The sequence below is a fragment of the Haliaeetus leucocephalus genome, unplaced genomic scaffold, assembly GCF_000737465.1.
Source record: "Haliaeetus leucocephalus isolate CR32 unplaced genomic scaffold, Haliaeetus_leucocephalus-4.0 Scaffold1, whole genome shotgun sequence".
Taxonomy (NCBI): domain Eukaryota; kingdom Metazoa; phylum Chordata; class Aves; order Accipitriformes; family Accipitridae; genus Haliaeetus; species Haliaeetus leucocephalus.
In genome coordinates, this window is record NW_010972437.1 from 18,899,863 (window position 1) to 18,916,732 (window position 16,870).

A 16,870-nucleotide genomic window follows, 5' to 3' on the forward strand; every position below is an offset into this window, starting at 1 on the left:
CCTGCCCTGTATGAGCCCTGTAGCTCAAATATCTTGAGCTTCCAAGTTTGGTTATTTCAGCTAGGTTGAAGAGGAACATCTGGGGTATTTTTGTTTGGAGATAAACTTGTTTTCTTAAAGTGTGGCAGAAGATTTAAAATGCCTTATGGAACTTTCGTATTTCTTTGAAATGCTTACAAGGAAGTGTTACAAAAGTACTTCATCCAAAGTCATGAAACACATTTTTCTGTTTAATGTATTAAGAGAGCTAATTAAATCAGACATTTTATGAAAATGACACTAGCTCTCATTTTAAGACAGTTGGATCACATACAGAATTTAAAAAAATGTTTTGTAAGCACTTTAGTGAATAATTCTTTGGAAGATCCCCCAAGACTACTGCTGATACAAAAAAGAAAAAAGCGTAGGAAATAATTGAATAAATGTTCTGTTTTGCTTTTTTGACTCTTAGGGATGGAAAAGATGCAAAGAATCAGACGTGGGGAAAAAAGTTAGTTGTGATATTTAAGGCTATAAAGGTAATCCCAGTTCACTAAGTAAACCAGATCTCCTGGCATCTTGTGTGAGAGCAAGGTCCAAAGATTCTGTCCTTATTTTGAGTGATCGTCTACTATCATTTGGCAAATAAATGAAAATTCAGCCCCTGTTTTCCTCTCTGAAGATTAGGACAAATCCCTTTCATTTGTATCTTCATGGTTTTCTTTTTCTGTTATGGAGCAACAGAAACTTTTTCTTTTTAAATTTTTTTGAAACAGATTTTTCTGTCTCCCACTGTGGTGGTAGGAAGAGGTTGGAGACCATGGTAGTAGTAAACGTCAGGGTTGTGTCTTAAGACTGTGGCCAGCCCAGGTCAGATATGCTTCTCACACTCTTGCAGGCTTTAATACTTTACAAAGCATTAGATGGGAGTTTCTTTCCCACAACACTTGGAAGCTGCTTCAGGTAATGTTTTGAGGCTGTCCATAGACATGGGAATATGTAACTAGATACACTTGAATCGTATTTTCAGCTTTATTTTGGTTCTAACGTGCTCTCTTGGGTGCTCTCTCAACTGAACTGATTTCTGATTGCAGAGTTGGACCTCTGGATCTTCTTTAAAAGCCTGATCTCTTCTTGGTTATTATGGAGCTTGAAATAGACAATAGTAGATGAGTCATCTGATGTGTAGGTAAAAGGCAGTATACAGCAGACCTTTATATGGCTCTCATGTCCAAATTTCTTTCTGAAAAATATGTCAGAAGTACTTGAAGCTTTCTAGTTCCACTGGTGAAATGAATGCTGCTTAAAAAGGCTGTTTTCATGAAATGACTATGTAAGAGATACAATGCCAGAAACTTAGTTGCTGAAGTGAAGATGCTCAGAGATCCTTTGGAAAATTGTAATTAATTTGTTGTTAGCTAGAAAATTGGCAGAATATTCAAGCAAGAAAGCCTGGCTGGCTGGTGCTGAAAGAGCCCACCTCCCCTCTGTTCTCAGCCATGTGCTCCCACAGGTGGCCCTGTGCTGGCATCAGGTGTCATTTGACACTGGTAAGAAACTAAATCATGAGAAAACAAATTCTGTTTAAAAAAGAAAAAACAAAGAGTCATATTCTGTTGGTGTAGCTCCTTGAATGAACTTGCAGGGAAATCATCTGTTTTATCAGAGCAGGGTAGATCTTTTGGCTCTGAGTCAGAAGGATGGATGGTCCACTGCAGCCAGGAAAAGGGAGGAGGGAATAGGCTCTCCCTACTTGGTCGCAATGACTGCATAAGAAATTAGAGAGTTTTCTTCTATGATCTTGCATTAAAAATTTGGAATTCTTCCTGTGGTAGCCTGTATTTCAACAAACCTCATTGTCTATTTAGGGATATGTCTTTCGTTTTTTGCTGTTAAGCTCCATAATAGCATCTCATAGAAAGATTATTTTAATCGATCCTTAATTGTGTTTTGTTTTTTTTTAAATTGACTGATGTTCAAGATATTGTAATAGGGTTTGTTTATAAATGTGCCCCCTTTGTTTCTGCTTTTCTAGATAACTTGGATATTGTATATTCAAAGTTCATACCTACTGTCTTCCAGAGGCATTTGCTTTCAGGGGTGTTGGGCTATCTGTGTAATGCTCTTGAATTATGATGAAAAAAACTTACCAGTTGAAATTTTCTAGTCAGTGGGTATTGATGCCTTTTGATTTGTGCTATGAGTTTCATATATATTTATATATGAACTATATATATGTAGTATATAACATATGTATGTATAACACAGAACTTGGAACACCAGATACAGCAACCTGTAGAAAAAGAATTGGTTCTTAATAATCTGGAGTAGTGGGTATCCCATGTAGCAGTGTTATGGCTAATTAAGCTACTAATCATCATTTGGGGGTGTAGATAGAGACTAAAATCAGCTTAAGTCTAGAATAATATTTAGTTCAGGCTTTGTCTTTTGAAAGTCTGTATGTATGTTGCTCAGAGCCCAGTGAGGCTTTGGGGACAATATCTGTTTTCTCCACACGTCATATCTCAATATGCAATCTTATTTGTAGTTTATATGCATATTCAATAGGTAGAATATTAGAAAAAGTGCCTGTAAAAATGAAGAGTTGACTGTTTTACATGGATCTGACAATTTCAATAATTATGTATTTTTGGTTTTGCATTTTAGGACATAAAATAATGCTAATGAAGCAGCCATTTCCCTGAAGTTCAAGTTTTCAGACTCACTGCCATTATGGGTAAGTCTTGTATGTAACATATATAAAAATTTAATTTGGATAATTTTCATTTCTATTGAAGACCAAAACCATTGATGTAATACCATTCCTAGGAAATGTGTGCTTTGGCCATGTAAGTCAATGTAATGTCTACATGAAAGGCAGTGTTCAGCTGCTTTGCTAATATTCAAAATACTTCTGTTTTTTTTCTATTGGAATAAAGCACTTTTCCCTCACTATGTGGTAACTTAAAAATTCAAGTATAGGAAATTGAGATTCATGGTATTAGGTGACTGAGCAATATTACTGTGCTGTAAATGGTAATGGCTATTGAGGAAAAAAAACCCACAGTTTATATTAAAGAATTTTATCGTATTGTGTTGTGTCATTGCAGTGCAAAGCCAAGACTGTGTAGGTGGTCTAACTGTGTTTTTCTAAATATGTAGCACATTTGTATTACTTTAAATTTTATGTTGATTTTTTCAAGTTGTACTTGCTTTTTAATGAGTTGACTGTGTTGTTATTGTAATCACTTATCAGTGCTCAGTCTCAAAAAAATCCCAACAAACCAACCAACCAAAACACACATGTTTTTTGTATCGCTTTTGTTTATCTTTTATTGTTATGCTATTTTTTTTCCTAACCTCATGCTTAATAGTAAAGTAGCTGAATCTAGGAATACAGCACTCTAGATTTCTCATATTCTCCAGCATTTTGTGTGAGAGAAATGACTGTTGAGTCATATCAGATATTCAGTAAACTTTCAGATGCTTTGCCACAATGCTTTCATTTCCTTCGCATGAAATATGCTACCTAGTGACCACTGGTAATTAAATCTCCTCCAACCAACTGCTAAAAGAACAATTATTTTTTTTTATCGTTGAGCACTAGAATAGACTATAACACAATAAAACAGTTTAACTTTTTTAATTGTGGCAAGTTTTGAAGTGTGTTTTAATGTGAGAAAGGAATAACTGAGCTGCAAGAATACTTTCAGTTCTGCCTTTAACTATTGCTAATAAAACTTGCTTTTATAGATTTGCATATCATAGTAGAGTTACGAATAATGACAGCATGAACGATGATCACAGTTACTAATTTTTAGACCCTCTTTCTGATCTGTTAGGAATCTATTAAATTAGAACACTGAAATCCCACAATTTCATGATATGACAAATATATTTGGTTATATTTGAATAGAGTGTGAAGGAATTCTCATCATTGCTGAATACTGGAATGCTTGTTTGCTGATTTTTAATGTCGAATTTTACTCAGGTCGATGTTGGAGAAATACTGTTCTTTGTAAATCACAGCACTTGGCAATGAATTCTTCAACAAACATATCCATTGTGAAGTAGCGTGAAGGCATGCAATCAACACTTTTTCAGATAAATTTTGTTATCCAGTGTTCTAGATACATGTTGAGTATAGTAATGTCGCTGTGGCAAAGAATTAATACAAAATATTAGTGATAAATAAATTTCCCTTAGTGATGGATGGCTTTTGAGCTCCTAGGTGCTTTCCTGTCTAAAGGAGTATCCCAGTTTCAGGGCAAACCTTGTCTAGCATGGCCTCAGGCCTTCACAGCTGCAGCAGATCATCAGCATTTAGGATTTTGTGTGAACTTGAAATTTAAGCTGTGTGGCACTCTTGCCCCTAAATTGTCCCCTGGGTTCAATGCTTCTGTTTCTCCTTGTGAATTACTCCTGTAAGCCCTGAAAAACCATACGTTTGGAGTCCTGGAGAAGTTCTGCGGCTGTTTTTGGTTTTTGTTTGGTTTTTGGTTTATTTATTTACTTATTTATTTTTATTACTCTCTGGGCCATCAGTAGATGCTCAGACAGTGGTGGTGTTCCTCTGGGAGTTTGTGTATGCTTCCTGTGTGCATGACCATACCTGTTCAGGACAGAGGAAAAATTATTCAAAAGTACTTGGTTTTTCTTTATTTTACGATTTGGGGAGGAAGTGTGATTTCTAGTTAACATCTTATCCATGAACATTATTTGAAACAAAGTAGATAACGCTTTTTTTTTTTTTCCCCCTGTCCTTCTCTTATTAATACAGCCTGCAGTTCTGTAGAGTTTTCAATCTCTGTTTTGACTTCAGTTTTTTAAACCATTTCAGTGTGTTTACTGATTAAGTTGTTTTATTTCCTTAAGCACTGTTAAGGATAAATAAAATAAAAATGTTTGCAACATGGCAGTAATTTTTTTTATTTGTCAATTATGTATTGAAGTGTAGTGTGGACTGCTAGATTTTAGAAAAATGCCTGCCTAATTGTGAAATGAGACAGTAATGCACTTCAAACGTAACAGTCATTTATACTTCTCTTATCTGGTCTTTTTCTCTGAGCAGATGAGCAGCAAGCTTTAAATTCAATCATGCAGGATTTGGCTGTGCTTCATAAGGCCAGTCGTCCTGTCTTGCCCCAGCAAGAAACAGGAAAACCAAAGTCATCTTCGCCTAAAAAACAGGTAATCTTTAATATCCTTACTAACCTATTGAACACAGAGTGTCCTGCTGTGACTTCTATAATTATTTTTCTTGCCAGACCAGTGAGCATACCAGAATGAGCTATTAGTCTCCCACATGTGCTGCCATTTTCTTTGTTCACGTTCTTAAATTAGCAACAAAATGAAAGGTGGCATTTCAGACCAGATCATAGTGTATGCTTAAATGACTCTGATCCTGATAAATTGAAGATTATAGGGGTATTTTGACACTGTATATAGGTTGGTTTGTTTATATATTATCATCATCATTTAGTACTAGACTATTTTAAAATACCAAGGTGTGCTAGTATCTCTTATTTGGAATGCTTCTTTAGAATTAATTTTATAGGTATATTAGATTGCCTAGTTGTCATACTAAAGAACATCAGTACAGCAGCAGAAACACACTTAAGCTACTTTATTGCATCTTTGGCCTCGATTTTTTGTTTGCATATATGCTGGAAATGTAAGTTCTTTTCAGCTGTATTTTTTTTTTCCCTGCAGGTACTGAACAGAGATGGAAAAGTAGTAAATACTTAGTTGATAGGTTTGAACTACTATATATAGAGAGATTAGGAGGGGATAGGATGTAGATTTTTACCCAAATTGTTGTAATAGCCTGATTGAGTTAATTGTATGTTTATTTGATTGGATCCTTAATTGGCAGTCCAATATTTTATGAAACTTCAGTCTGTGCTATCTGGTTTTAACCTGTTAAAGATCAAAGTATTTGAATATATTTGGCTCTTAAACTGTCAAAAACTAATGGCTACATCTTTGTCATTCTGTGCTTAAAAGCTGTAAGAGTTCAGTATATAACACAATGGTGCTTTGCTAGTGTCATATAACTAATTTCTGAGCTGTGACTTTAGACATTGTTTTAATGTGCATATATGATCCAAAATGATTTTAAAATAACACATGTTCAGAAAGTTAGAAGAAAAATTGTTGAGCCATTTCTGAGCTTAAATGTGATAGTGGTGAGGGGGAAATACGTGTTTGTCATTCTGTTTCAATTTGTGAATTTTGAAAGTAATCACTTGTGAACCAAGTGATTCTTTTGGAAGATAGAGCATTGTTGTTTGGATATATGGTTGAATGCATTTTTTTTTTCCTGCGATAGTTGCTAATACAATTTGATTCTTAAAATTATGATTTTGCAAAATAGTTTTATTTCCACGTAACTGCAGATACTTACAGGTATCTTTGTTACTTGGAGACTGATTGCATGAATGTTGGCTTAATTACACGTGTGGGTTTCTACAGTAATGCTTATGAAACAAGGTATGTTTCTTAAGCCTGGAGTGCTCAGCTCTGAGGTGTATATAAAATCCTGTTACAATATCTACCTGCCTGTTCGTGATAATCAGTTCCACGCTGAATTTGAAATCATGAATCTGTTATGATATTAAAATATATTGATAGAAAATAACATGTTTACTTACAGAAACATATGTTGCACTTCAGAATAATTTATTGTAATTTTTTACACACTTTAAGCCTCTCTCATATACCTCAGCAGAAGTAGCTTGTTAAAATGCTTCATATATCAGAAAGGACAGAAAATTAATATGGGCTGCTTAAGGATTTTACTTCTGATGTAGGATTATTGAATGAGATTTCACGGCCTTCATTAAAGGAGGTAGTAACAAACTAATAGTGATTCCTTCATCGGTTTTCTTACAGAACGATGTTAGAGTCAAATTTGAGCATCGAGGTGAAAAAAGGTAAGGTGGGACCACAGGAAACAGTCTTATCTTTTAATTATTTATAGAATTTTGTTGGGCTCCTATCATAAAGTTTCAAATAAACTGTTTAAAGTATTTTAGATATCTGAGTGTATTTGGTTTGAGCTTAAATTTAATTTTTGATATGAATATTATTTAAGGAGAATTAATCTGTCAAAAATGTGGGCTCTAAGTATACATAAAAGTAGATGTATCCTACCTTAGCTGCGTCCCATGTAATATCCTTCATTTGTTTACCCTTCAGATAGGTGTTTGTAGCCTAGAACAATTACTTAGATCATTAGCATAGATCTCAAATATGAGTAGACCAGCAAGTAATTTTTTTGCTGTATCACGTGCGTAATAAATGCATGATTGTATATTGTTGCTGTAACACCCAGAGGAAGAAGCCTAGACATAAAGCTCAACATTGGATTGTACTTTGATGAACCCATCTGAGAACTGCAATAGGAAAATTTTAGACTTTGTAATTAGATTGTTTTCATTGGTAATTTTGACTAATCAGTTAAAATTTATTTTCATTTTGTATATGAGAGGTGAGTGATGTAGATGCTTAAGATATACAAACATCTGTCTCTCTATATCTGCTCTCATGGCTGCTCAAAAGCTTTTACAGATGTTGATCTGCAGTTCCGTGCAGAACTGGTTTGTGTACAACTCATTTTGTCTGTTTGTCTCTGAAACCATAAACCTTCATTGTACCTATAGAGAAATGGTTAGAAAATAAGATCTTAGAAAGTACTTCATGAAGAAGGAAATAATATCCTGGTCATGCTATTTGTCAGTAGAAATGGTAAATTCCTTAAGTAAAGATTGCTTCAGAATGAAACCTATGCTGCTTCTGGGCAGTCCTTAGTGTGATGTGCAACAGATCAGTGTGTATCTGTGCTGATTACAGTACGTGCCCTCTCTTTACATGGGGTAGTAAAATAGCAGTATAGGTATTAACATTCTTCAACTTCTTTTTATCACTTTTCTGAACATCACATGTAACAGCGCATCGGTAATGGTTGAGTGCTATAAGTAATTTGGAGGAAATAAGTCTTTTCAAAAGCTTTGACAATTGAGGACTCTTCTACTTAGCAGTTCTTGTGAAATAAGCAGAAACATGAATTTAAAACAGAACTGTTTACTCACGGCCAGTCTGCACGACAGTGCATTTTTGCAGTTTATCTTAATTTACTTTCACAGTGGACTAAGTTAATCAATATGAATACAAGTATAAAGTAAGTATGTGGAAAGATACCTTTCCCAAGCTTTTATGCTGATGGACCTAGGTCTGTTTTGGACTGTCTCAAGTAACTTGAGCCTGCTTGCCCAGGGGTACTGGGCAGCACAGGCTCATTGCTCAGCATGAGTTGTAATACTTCTGTTGCCTGAGCATGTAGATCTAAAGATAAAATAATGAAATTATGCAAGAAAAATAAGTTACGCAATGGCTTTCTCACCAGTTTTTAAAAAGGGAAGTGGAAGAGAGAAGTGATTCCAGAGTTTTTTTCAGTAGTGAATGTGGCACTCTCTTCCAAGGAGTGTGCAGTGTGATGGGTAGAGTTCCAGGCTTGCTAAACAAATTGGTAACTACAGTGAGAATTGATGGTGGTGTCTGGGTTTTTGTTTTGGTTTTTGAGTTGTTTTTTTGTTTTTGATTTTTTTAAAGATTTGATTTTTCCAAATAATTTTTAATTGGAGGTGGCCTGGCTTCTAGCCTCATTTCAGTGAGAAATATTGTTCCCTAACCAGTATACCAATTGAAACACTGGTAAAACGGACAGTTACCCTTTGCTAATTTTTCTGCTTCACAAAATTTGAGTACTGTTTCTTTTTGGAATGTGAATTCAATGTACCTTACTAGCTTAGTCGCTTCTAAAAATGTTTTTTGTTTAATGGCATTGTGTCTCAAATAATACAATCGTTTTCTATAGTAAAAGGTCAGTTACAGGCGTTTTGGGCTATTTGGTTTGATGAGACATTGAGTTAAAAGAAAATCTCAGTTGTTGACCTACAACTGCGCCATTCTTACAGGACCACACTTGAAGCACAGTTAGTGATGGACTCAGCAGTTTGAGCGTGTAATACATTATGGTAATGATGGTGACATTTAGTTACCTTCCTCAGAAAAGATAGTCTTGGATTTCCAAAAAATGGGGACTGTAGGAGTAATTCCTTTCTGATGCCTATGCTTGTCAGCCTATGGTACTCCATTGTTTTAGTTTTCTGAAGTAGAAAATTTTAGAAGTTTCTAAGAATTTGCCTCTGGAATGGAGGCATGCAAAGCATTAAGTTAAGAAAGAAGCCATATGCAACCAAGTAAAATAGTCATAATCAGATCTAAATTTATGTTTGATTATCCCTTATAACTCTTTCACTGCTTTTCTTTCTTTTTAATGACTCAAAATATGGAGGACAGTGAATAAAGCATAGCCTGTTACGGTCTTTTAAATAAGAAATTTAATTCCAAGATCGTTCTTAAGTAATGACTTGCCAGATTTTCATAAGTAATGGACAAAAATTCTTTATAACTTAAATTGTGTTTCAGGATCCTGCAATTACCAAGGCCTGTTAAACTTGAAGATCTTGCAGCTAAAGCTAAAGTCGCTTTTGGACAGACTATGGATTTACATTACAGCAATAATGAGGTAATATTCTGTGTCTTCTAAATTCTTGATGACTTGTACGCTGATTATTTTAAGGCTGAAATTTGCTCTCGTAAGCGGTGAGAACCGCTCCTGTGACAGAACTTACTCCTGTGACAAAACCGTAGATTTCTAATGTGTGTGTTCTCAAACATGTAAGGCTTGTCTAAATTAGGATAGGCAGGAGATGCATTAAATATTCTATGAGGAGAGTCATATCTTAATGAATTATGTCTCAGACTTGATTGGGAATGGGTAGATTGTCTTCCTGCTCTGCCACAGTCCTGTTGCATGACTTTGGGAAAGTCTTTTCAGCTTTGTCATGTTTGTAAATTTGAAATAACATTTATCCGTTCTTGTACATTTTTTTCTTCTTTAAGAATTAATCTTGTTTGGTAATCGCTGGAATGCTGCATTTAGTAATGTTTAGATTGGAGAACTAGTCTTAACTGTTGCCCCTCTTAAAGTGGCTGGAACACAAAGATTTCTTGGGAACAGTGCTAGTGCTTTCAAGGCACTTATGCCTGATCAATATTACTTCCAGCTTTTCTTTAGAAGTAGAGATGGAATTATTAATAGCAAATATATTTACAGATGCAGGATCCCTTCTGAAGAGTTACTTCTGGGTTTTGCCTTGAGGCAGCAAAGTGCATGGAAGATTATTCGTGTGCTTGGTTATGCACAACATAATTGCTATATCTAATCTGCATCTTTGCAGAAGAAAATGCCTGTAATTGCTGTTTGTTGGTTACTCACCTTACCAGGCACTTCTGGGAAACTGATCTCAAAACAAAGAATTCCAACAGAAGGCTTTTGGAGATTAGGAAGGTCAGAAGAGACGGCCATTCCTCTGATAGATTTTTAGGCATTTGAGCAGGCTTTCTGCTTGTCAGTTTCTGCACTAGTTGGCAAATCATCCCGTCATGTTTCAGAAATGTGATGGTAATAACCTGTCATTAGCATTAAAACTGCAATTTAAGAGCATACTCATTTGTTATCAAGACCTTCCTCCCTCATTCCCATTTCTTTTCGTATAAAAGTACTGTATTTCCACTGATGTATTGGAGCATCACTGACTGAGACTGTTTACAAGTAGAATAGATTTTTTTAAAAATCTATATTACGTTGTTCCTTTGTTAGAAGCAGAAGTTGTAATTTACACTCCCAAAACATAAGCCCAATTTTAATTGTTACAGAACTTGGATCTCAAGTGTATTTTAATGGCATAACATTTTCTGTTGTAAAGATAACATGTATGTCAAGTTAATTCTAATTAATTAGATCCAAGTAAGAGTCTAGTGAGGACTACAGTTGTTCCATGCCTGATACACTTCCTTAACAAATTCTGTTTTTCAGTGGAGAAATTCTGTTAGCGATGTAACGTCAAATATAGTTGTAATATTGTGAGATACAAAAATGTGCTTTATGCTCTATAAAATAGGCTTATTTTTATTTATCTTATAGACTTGCATTAATTTAGGCAATGGCAAATACACTGACACTGTTGCACGTTTCTCTGAAATTTGTAGAATATTAAGTTGTACCTATGTAAAATGATTGCTCCTTCATTGTGAAGACTTGTTCCACCGTGCTGTACCTATTCAAGGCAACTGAAGGAAGAGTTAAGGTTGAACTTCAGTCATTTTGTTGCTAACTTGAGGCATCATTTAATAGATTTTATTTTCAAGCTGTTTGGAATGAAAGGAAAGATAGCATGTTTGTTTGTTTCTCTGCACTTCCTCATTTCTTTCTTGTGTCCTGTTTAAGACTTTTTTTTTTTTTTCTCCCCTTTTTGTAGCTTGTCATTCCATTAACCACGCAGGATGACCTGGACAAAGCTGTTGAACTGCTTGACCGTAGTGTTCATATGAAGAGTCTCAAGATACTGCTTGTAATACATGGAAATACACAGGTATGAGTTGGCATGCTAAATGTATTTTTCCTCAGTTTTCATATTGAAGTATAATTTGTATCTTTTCTTAAAGAACATTCTTAAAGAATAACTAAAGACATTTTTTCAGTTGAAAATATTAGTGATTGCTTCTTCAGTTCACTTTAAGCATCTATTAGCATTTTGTATTGACTCAGTTTTAACTTTTTCCTAGATCCTGTTCCTCTCTCTTTGTTTGCCTTCCCTACAGTGATAGAAAAGTGTTCCTTAATAGGATGATGATGTGACACAAATTTGAGAAGTGCATAGAATTTAAGTAGCTGTAGTTATTTGAAACTGTTAAGTCATATGTTGGTGACGCTCCTTTGTGGCAAGTTCAATGTTTGTTGTAGCAAACAGTAGCAGTGATCAGTAGCTAAATACTGAGTTATTTTGGTATTATCTAACACATCATGGCCATGCTATTGCTGGGATTTGTATACTAATACATATTGAAACTTATTTTTAAATACTAAAGATGAGCTGCTAAAATAGATGAATTTTGATATACATTGGCAAGCTTCTTTTCGACTGCCTGAAAAAAGGAATGTGCTGCACAAAGCCTATAAAGTTTGTGAAGTATTTTCATTGTCAGGAGTCTAAACTAATAACTGCAGTTTGTAATATGTATGCATTTTCAGTCACCCAGTGTAAATAGCGTGGAACCCTTGCCCTCACTGGAGGATCTAGATAACACAGTGTTTGGTGTGACAGACAGAAAAAGGCGCCTGTCTGTTATAGGTAAGCTACATATTTCAATAGCTTTAATTGTAAAAACTTATATTTTCTTCATGAAGATCTTGCTCTCAACATAGACTGTTTGAATTTCTCTTACTCATCAATGACTCTAGTATAGAGTTTGCACTCATGGGAGTGGATTTTGAATTTCAAGTCAAAGGTGGTTTAAACATATATAATACAGAAAATTAACAAAATAAAAATCACAAGTAAATAAATCTATGTAGAGTAATTTGAGGTAACTGATGGGTATCCTAAAAAGTTGATGATAGTACTCCCCTTTATTTTCAGATACAGGAATGAGTTACTGAAAAACCTGTTTGGTTATATGGCAATGTGTTTCCTTGCTCAGTTTAGGGCTCCCACATTTTTTAAATCTCAATATGTGAACATTTGTTTACGATACTTATTTTGGCATTGACATAACCTTTTTGCTTATTCATATTTTAAAGTTGGTGTGATGTTAACTTTCAAAATTTAATTATGAAACTAGAGAGTTTAATGAATAATTTTTCAGACAATTTAATTTATTATACATTTATTATGAATAGAGTATTCATGTTCTTGCAGGCATAATATTCTACAAAGAAAAACTGACATTCTCAAGAGTTGGAAAGGATTAGTTGACATGGGTGGAAGGGTTTGGATTTTTATTTTGTTTCAAAAGAAGAAATTTACCCAGCTAGGTGTGCAGGCAAATTATATTTCTGTTCCTATATAATGAAAATTCTTTTTAATGCTATTGAGGCAACCCTGCCCCAAATTTTTCATAACTCCTGGATTACAGATTTTAAATGCTATATGTAAGTCTTGTATTGCATAGGCATATGGAAAATTTCTAAACCAAGATGACATCTAGGCAGGCTCAGTGCCTATGAAGCATTTGAATAAAGCCCCTGGATTCTGGGTTAGTGAAGAGACTCTGACTAGTCCTTTTCTTTCAAAAGGTTCTAATACTCGTGACAGGAGTTCACCTCCCCCAGGATACATTCCAGATGAGCTGCATCAGGTGGCCCGAAATGGGTCCTTCACCAGTATCAACAGTGAGGGTGAATTCATTCCAGAAAGTATGGATCAGGTACGTGTGTGATTTATTAATATTACAGGGTTTTTTAGGTTGATTTATGAAATACTGCTGTTCAAGTGGGGGTATGGAATTGTTAGAAAGAACAGCTAAAAAAAATGGCAACCACCCTAGAAAACATGATCCATGAGAGAAGGTTAAAATAACTGTGGTTGTTTAGTCTTGTAGAACCTGTTTTTTCCTCTGTAAGTCTCTTCAATTATTTAAATACGTTGCTACAAGGAGAAAGACAATATTCTTAATTTCCATGATAGTTGAGTGAGGTAGTGATAGATACAAATTACAGCAAATGATGTCTACATTAGAAAGCACAAACCCCTTTATTTTAATGAGAAGGATATGTAAGCAAGACCAGTTTTACAACTTTCCCAGGTAATTAAAGGAGGTTTTAAAGAAGAGTTTGGATCTGTCAGAATTGTTTGGACTCAGTTGATACTGCGTTGGGGTAGAGGCAAGGGGATGGCAATGGGCCTGGTATAAATAAGGTCTGAAATATTTTCCATGGTCACATTTTTGTGTGAGAATCACAAATGTATGCTATTTTGTTCTCCATATTCACCTGCATTCTTGGTGTGGGATATCATCACACTTAGCATGAATAAAAATCCTGCTTTCTGAGTATCTCCCTCAAAAACAGCAGGAAAAGATGGAGGAATGTAATGGCTCACAGAATTGGCAATGGAGAAAGAGATATTTTAAGGAGGAAAAAAAAAATAATGCTGCGTACCCGAATCACTTCAAGTTCTTGTTGACATTGGCACTGTATTCACAAATGGCAAGAGGCAATGGTTTTTATGAGCTGACTAAATGAGAGACAGATGATAGAATAAAAATAGAGGCAAAGAGATTGTGCAATTTGTTGCACAATTTTAACGACTGAGCTGGGAATAGAGACTGAATCTCCTAATTTCCAGACCAGGGTGCTATTCATTATCATAGCCACGTGGTCAGATCCAGCCCAGGCCTGGATTCTTTCAGTGAAATGATTACTTTTGGCCTGGGTAAAGTCACTTTTGGTCACTGACTGGTCATACAGACAGATGATCTCTGAGGCCCAGGACGTCCTTTCAGAGTATTCAGGAAACATGTAACCTGTCATGTACGCATTGCTGTGTAAGCTGTCAGCAGGGTTTAAATACAGGAATTTTACTTTCATAGGAAGCCAGCTTAGTTCAACCTAAGCAGCTTCAAGGGCCAGGTTGGAGTGTTTGGAACTCACAACCTCCATTTGCTCCATTCCCCCTAAGCTGCCACGTCACTTTGGCAAGTGTTGACCATGCTGCCTACATCTGTCACAGCCTGCCCCACAAAGACAAGAAGGGAATTTGGGAGTGGAAGGCTTTGCTCTGCTCTCCTGTTGATCTGCCTGAGCACAGCTATTCACACTCTGACAGCAGACCCCACACTTTATCTACAGAAGAGATGATGGGTTGGACAGAAGTGGGCTGTGGTCTGCCAGTTGGACCATACTGCATTAAGTTATAGAGGTAATTCATATGGCAGCACATGGGCTTTTTTCCCTTTCAGAACCCACTGCTCAGCATGAGAAAAGAGCGATATAATTGCTGAACCTATGGTAAATGTTCTCCTCCCCAATACAGAGTTCACTTAAGTGTTTGAGTTTGCACAGTGCAAACTCACTTTCTGGACCCTGTTTCTTTAAAAAGTCCCTGATTGATGCTTGGCAAAGTATGTGCCCAGGACCTTTAAGATGCAGCACAGACCATAAATATTGGAGGGGTAACTACTTAATTTACAGTAAAAGAGTGGTGTCCAATTAATACAAAATAATAGATGTTATATACCAAAACAAACTTTATTTTAGGAAGGAGCTCATTTTAAGACAACAGATGAGCTTTCCACTCTGTTTTTGAGGGGCAGGCTGGGAAAATTGTCACATTCAATAATTCAAAATTTAGATTCTTTTTCCACTACTTCTGAAAAATAAATCTGTAACACATTTCAGATTGCTTTACTGCAGAAAAGGAGGGAGTGATGTTTGCCTGTCATTCAACTTAAAACTTAAAGGGTGGTAGTGCAAGATAAACAAAATGAATGTCAGCCAAAAGAAATAGCTGGTAATCAAGAGGATGCTTTTGATTATCAATCCATTTCTTCTTCTCTGGATTGGATTCAAGAAACAGAGAAAGTGTTGATGATTGTTTTCATTATGTAATAGATCTGGCCTAGATATTCAGTTTTATGACTTCTTCAGACTGATACATGGCAGATTTCACATAGCTCGTAAGCATTACTAGGTTGTCAGAAGTGTTTTAGGAAAAAAAAAATCTGTCTTTGGTGTTTTTCTAAACTCCAGTTTCACATGAAAGTTTATTTTATTTGAAACAGGATTTTGGTTTGGGTGAAAACAGAGTGTTTATAAATTTTATGCATTCTCCCTCTTTCTCCTTCTCCTTCCATTTTCTCTTCAGTTCTATTTAAAATCTCCGTAACTTGCTTAGAGTCCTAACCAGAGATAAATGTTTAAAAGCTTTTTACAGTATTTGATTTCAGCTGTTTTCTGTGACTGCTAGTTGGTCAAACCTAAGCCACTCCAGAGATTATATAAATCGTATTCATCACAATCTATGTCATATTTGAGATTTTTTTTTTCTTTGGTGATGACAACAAAATCCACATTTTTTTAAAACTGTCTCAGCTTTTTCTCCTCTAGAAGCCTTTTTTTTTTTTTATTCTGTTAACCTACTCTCATGCAGATATTGCTATAATATTAAGAGACAATGGCACATACAGGAAGAATGTAGCAGTACAACTTGTTATGTGCAAAGCGTGATAGAGGATTAAATACCTTAACTATATTCTAGTTAGATGCGAGAAACATGATGGAGTCCTTTCAGGATTGCAGAATGCAATGCAGGTTCAACTAGGCAGCGAACTTTTTCTCTAGTAATTAATATTTCCGGTTTGTTTTTGTTTATTATTAGACGCTTCAAAGCAGAAACCTTCAAGTATTTAAAAAAACAAAATCAAAAAAACAAAACCAAAAACTTGAACTTGTTGGTCTGTCTTTGTTATTTATTAGATGCTGGATCCGTTGTCTTTGAGCAGTCCTGAAAACTCTGGCTCGGGAAGCTGTCCCTCACTTGACAGCCCTTTAGATGGGTAAAAATTACTTACATTCATTATTTATCTTTATTAGATTGCATAATGTATCAGTTGTAACATAATAACTCTCCAGTGACAGCTATTACTGAACTTCTTCCAGAAATTCCTCTGTAGGTTATAGAACATTTATAAAAGCTTATTGATACTTAATTTCTTGCTAATGCACGGAAAATAGAAGTAATTTTATTATTTTTTTTTTACAGTTTGCATTTGAAAAAAAAATTAGACTTCAGGTCCTACAAAATGTAATGAAGATTTTTACTAAATTTTTCCAGTCTTACATATATGTGAAGTATATTCCCTGGCAGTGAGCTGCCCCATCAAATTTACATTTCTTAGGTACTGCTATATGAAGTAAGCTTCCCTTTTGCAAAGTAGAGGGTACCTAATTCAAGAAAGAGGGTAGAATCATTTAAAGACTTCA

The 16,870-nt window shown here is 35.2% G+C and overlaps 1 protein-coding gene across 2 annotated transcripts in view; it reads left to right on the forward strand.

Annotated features, from left to right (window-relative positions):
• Positions 1-2,644: 2,644 nt before the first annotated feature.
• Positions 2,645-16,870, forward strand: part of MAP3K2 (mitogen-activated protein kinase kinase kinase 2) — a 36,559-nt gene continuing 22,333 nt past the window's right edge. For both annotated transcript variants that reach the window (XM_010568489.1, XM_010568481.1), the window contains exons 1-8: positions 2,645-2,716; positions 5,051-5,169; positions 6,874-6,914; positions 9,472-9,571; positions 11,367-11,480; positions 12,140-12,239; positions 13,184-13,314; positions 16,364-16,443. In XM_010568489.1, the coding sequence (XP_010566791.1) occupies positions 2,713-2,716; positions 5,051-5,169; positions 6,874-6,914; positions 9,472-9,571; positions 11,367-11,480; positions 12,140-12,239; positions 13,184-13,314; positions 16,364-16,443 (689 nt within the window). In that variant the 5' untranslated portion in view covers positions 2,645-2,712. The remainder of the gene's footprint in view (positions 2,717-5,050; positions 5,170-6,873; positions 6,915-9,471; positions 9,572-11,366; positions 11,481-12,139; positions 12,240-13,183; positions 13,315-16,363; positions 16,444-16,870) is intronic.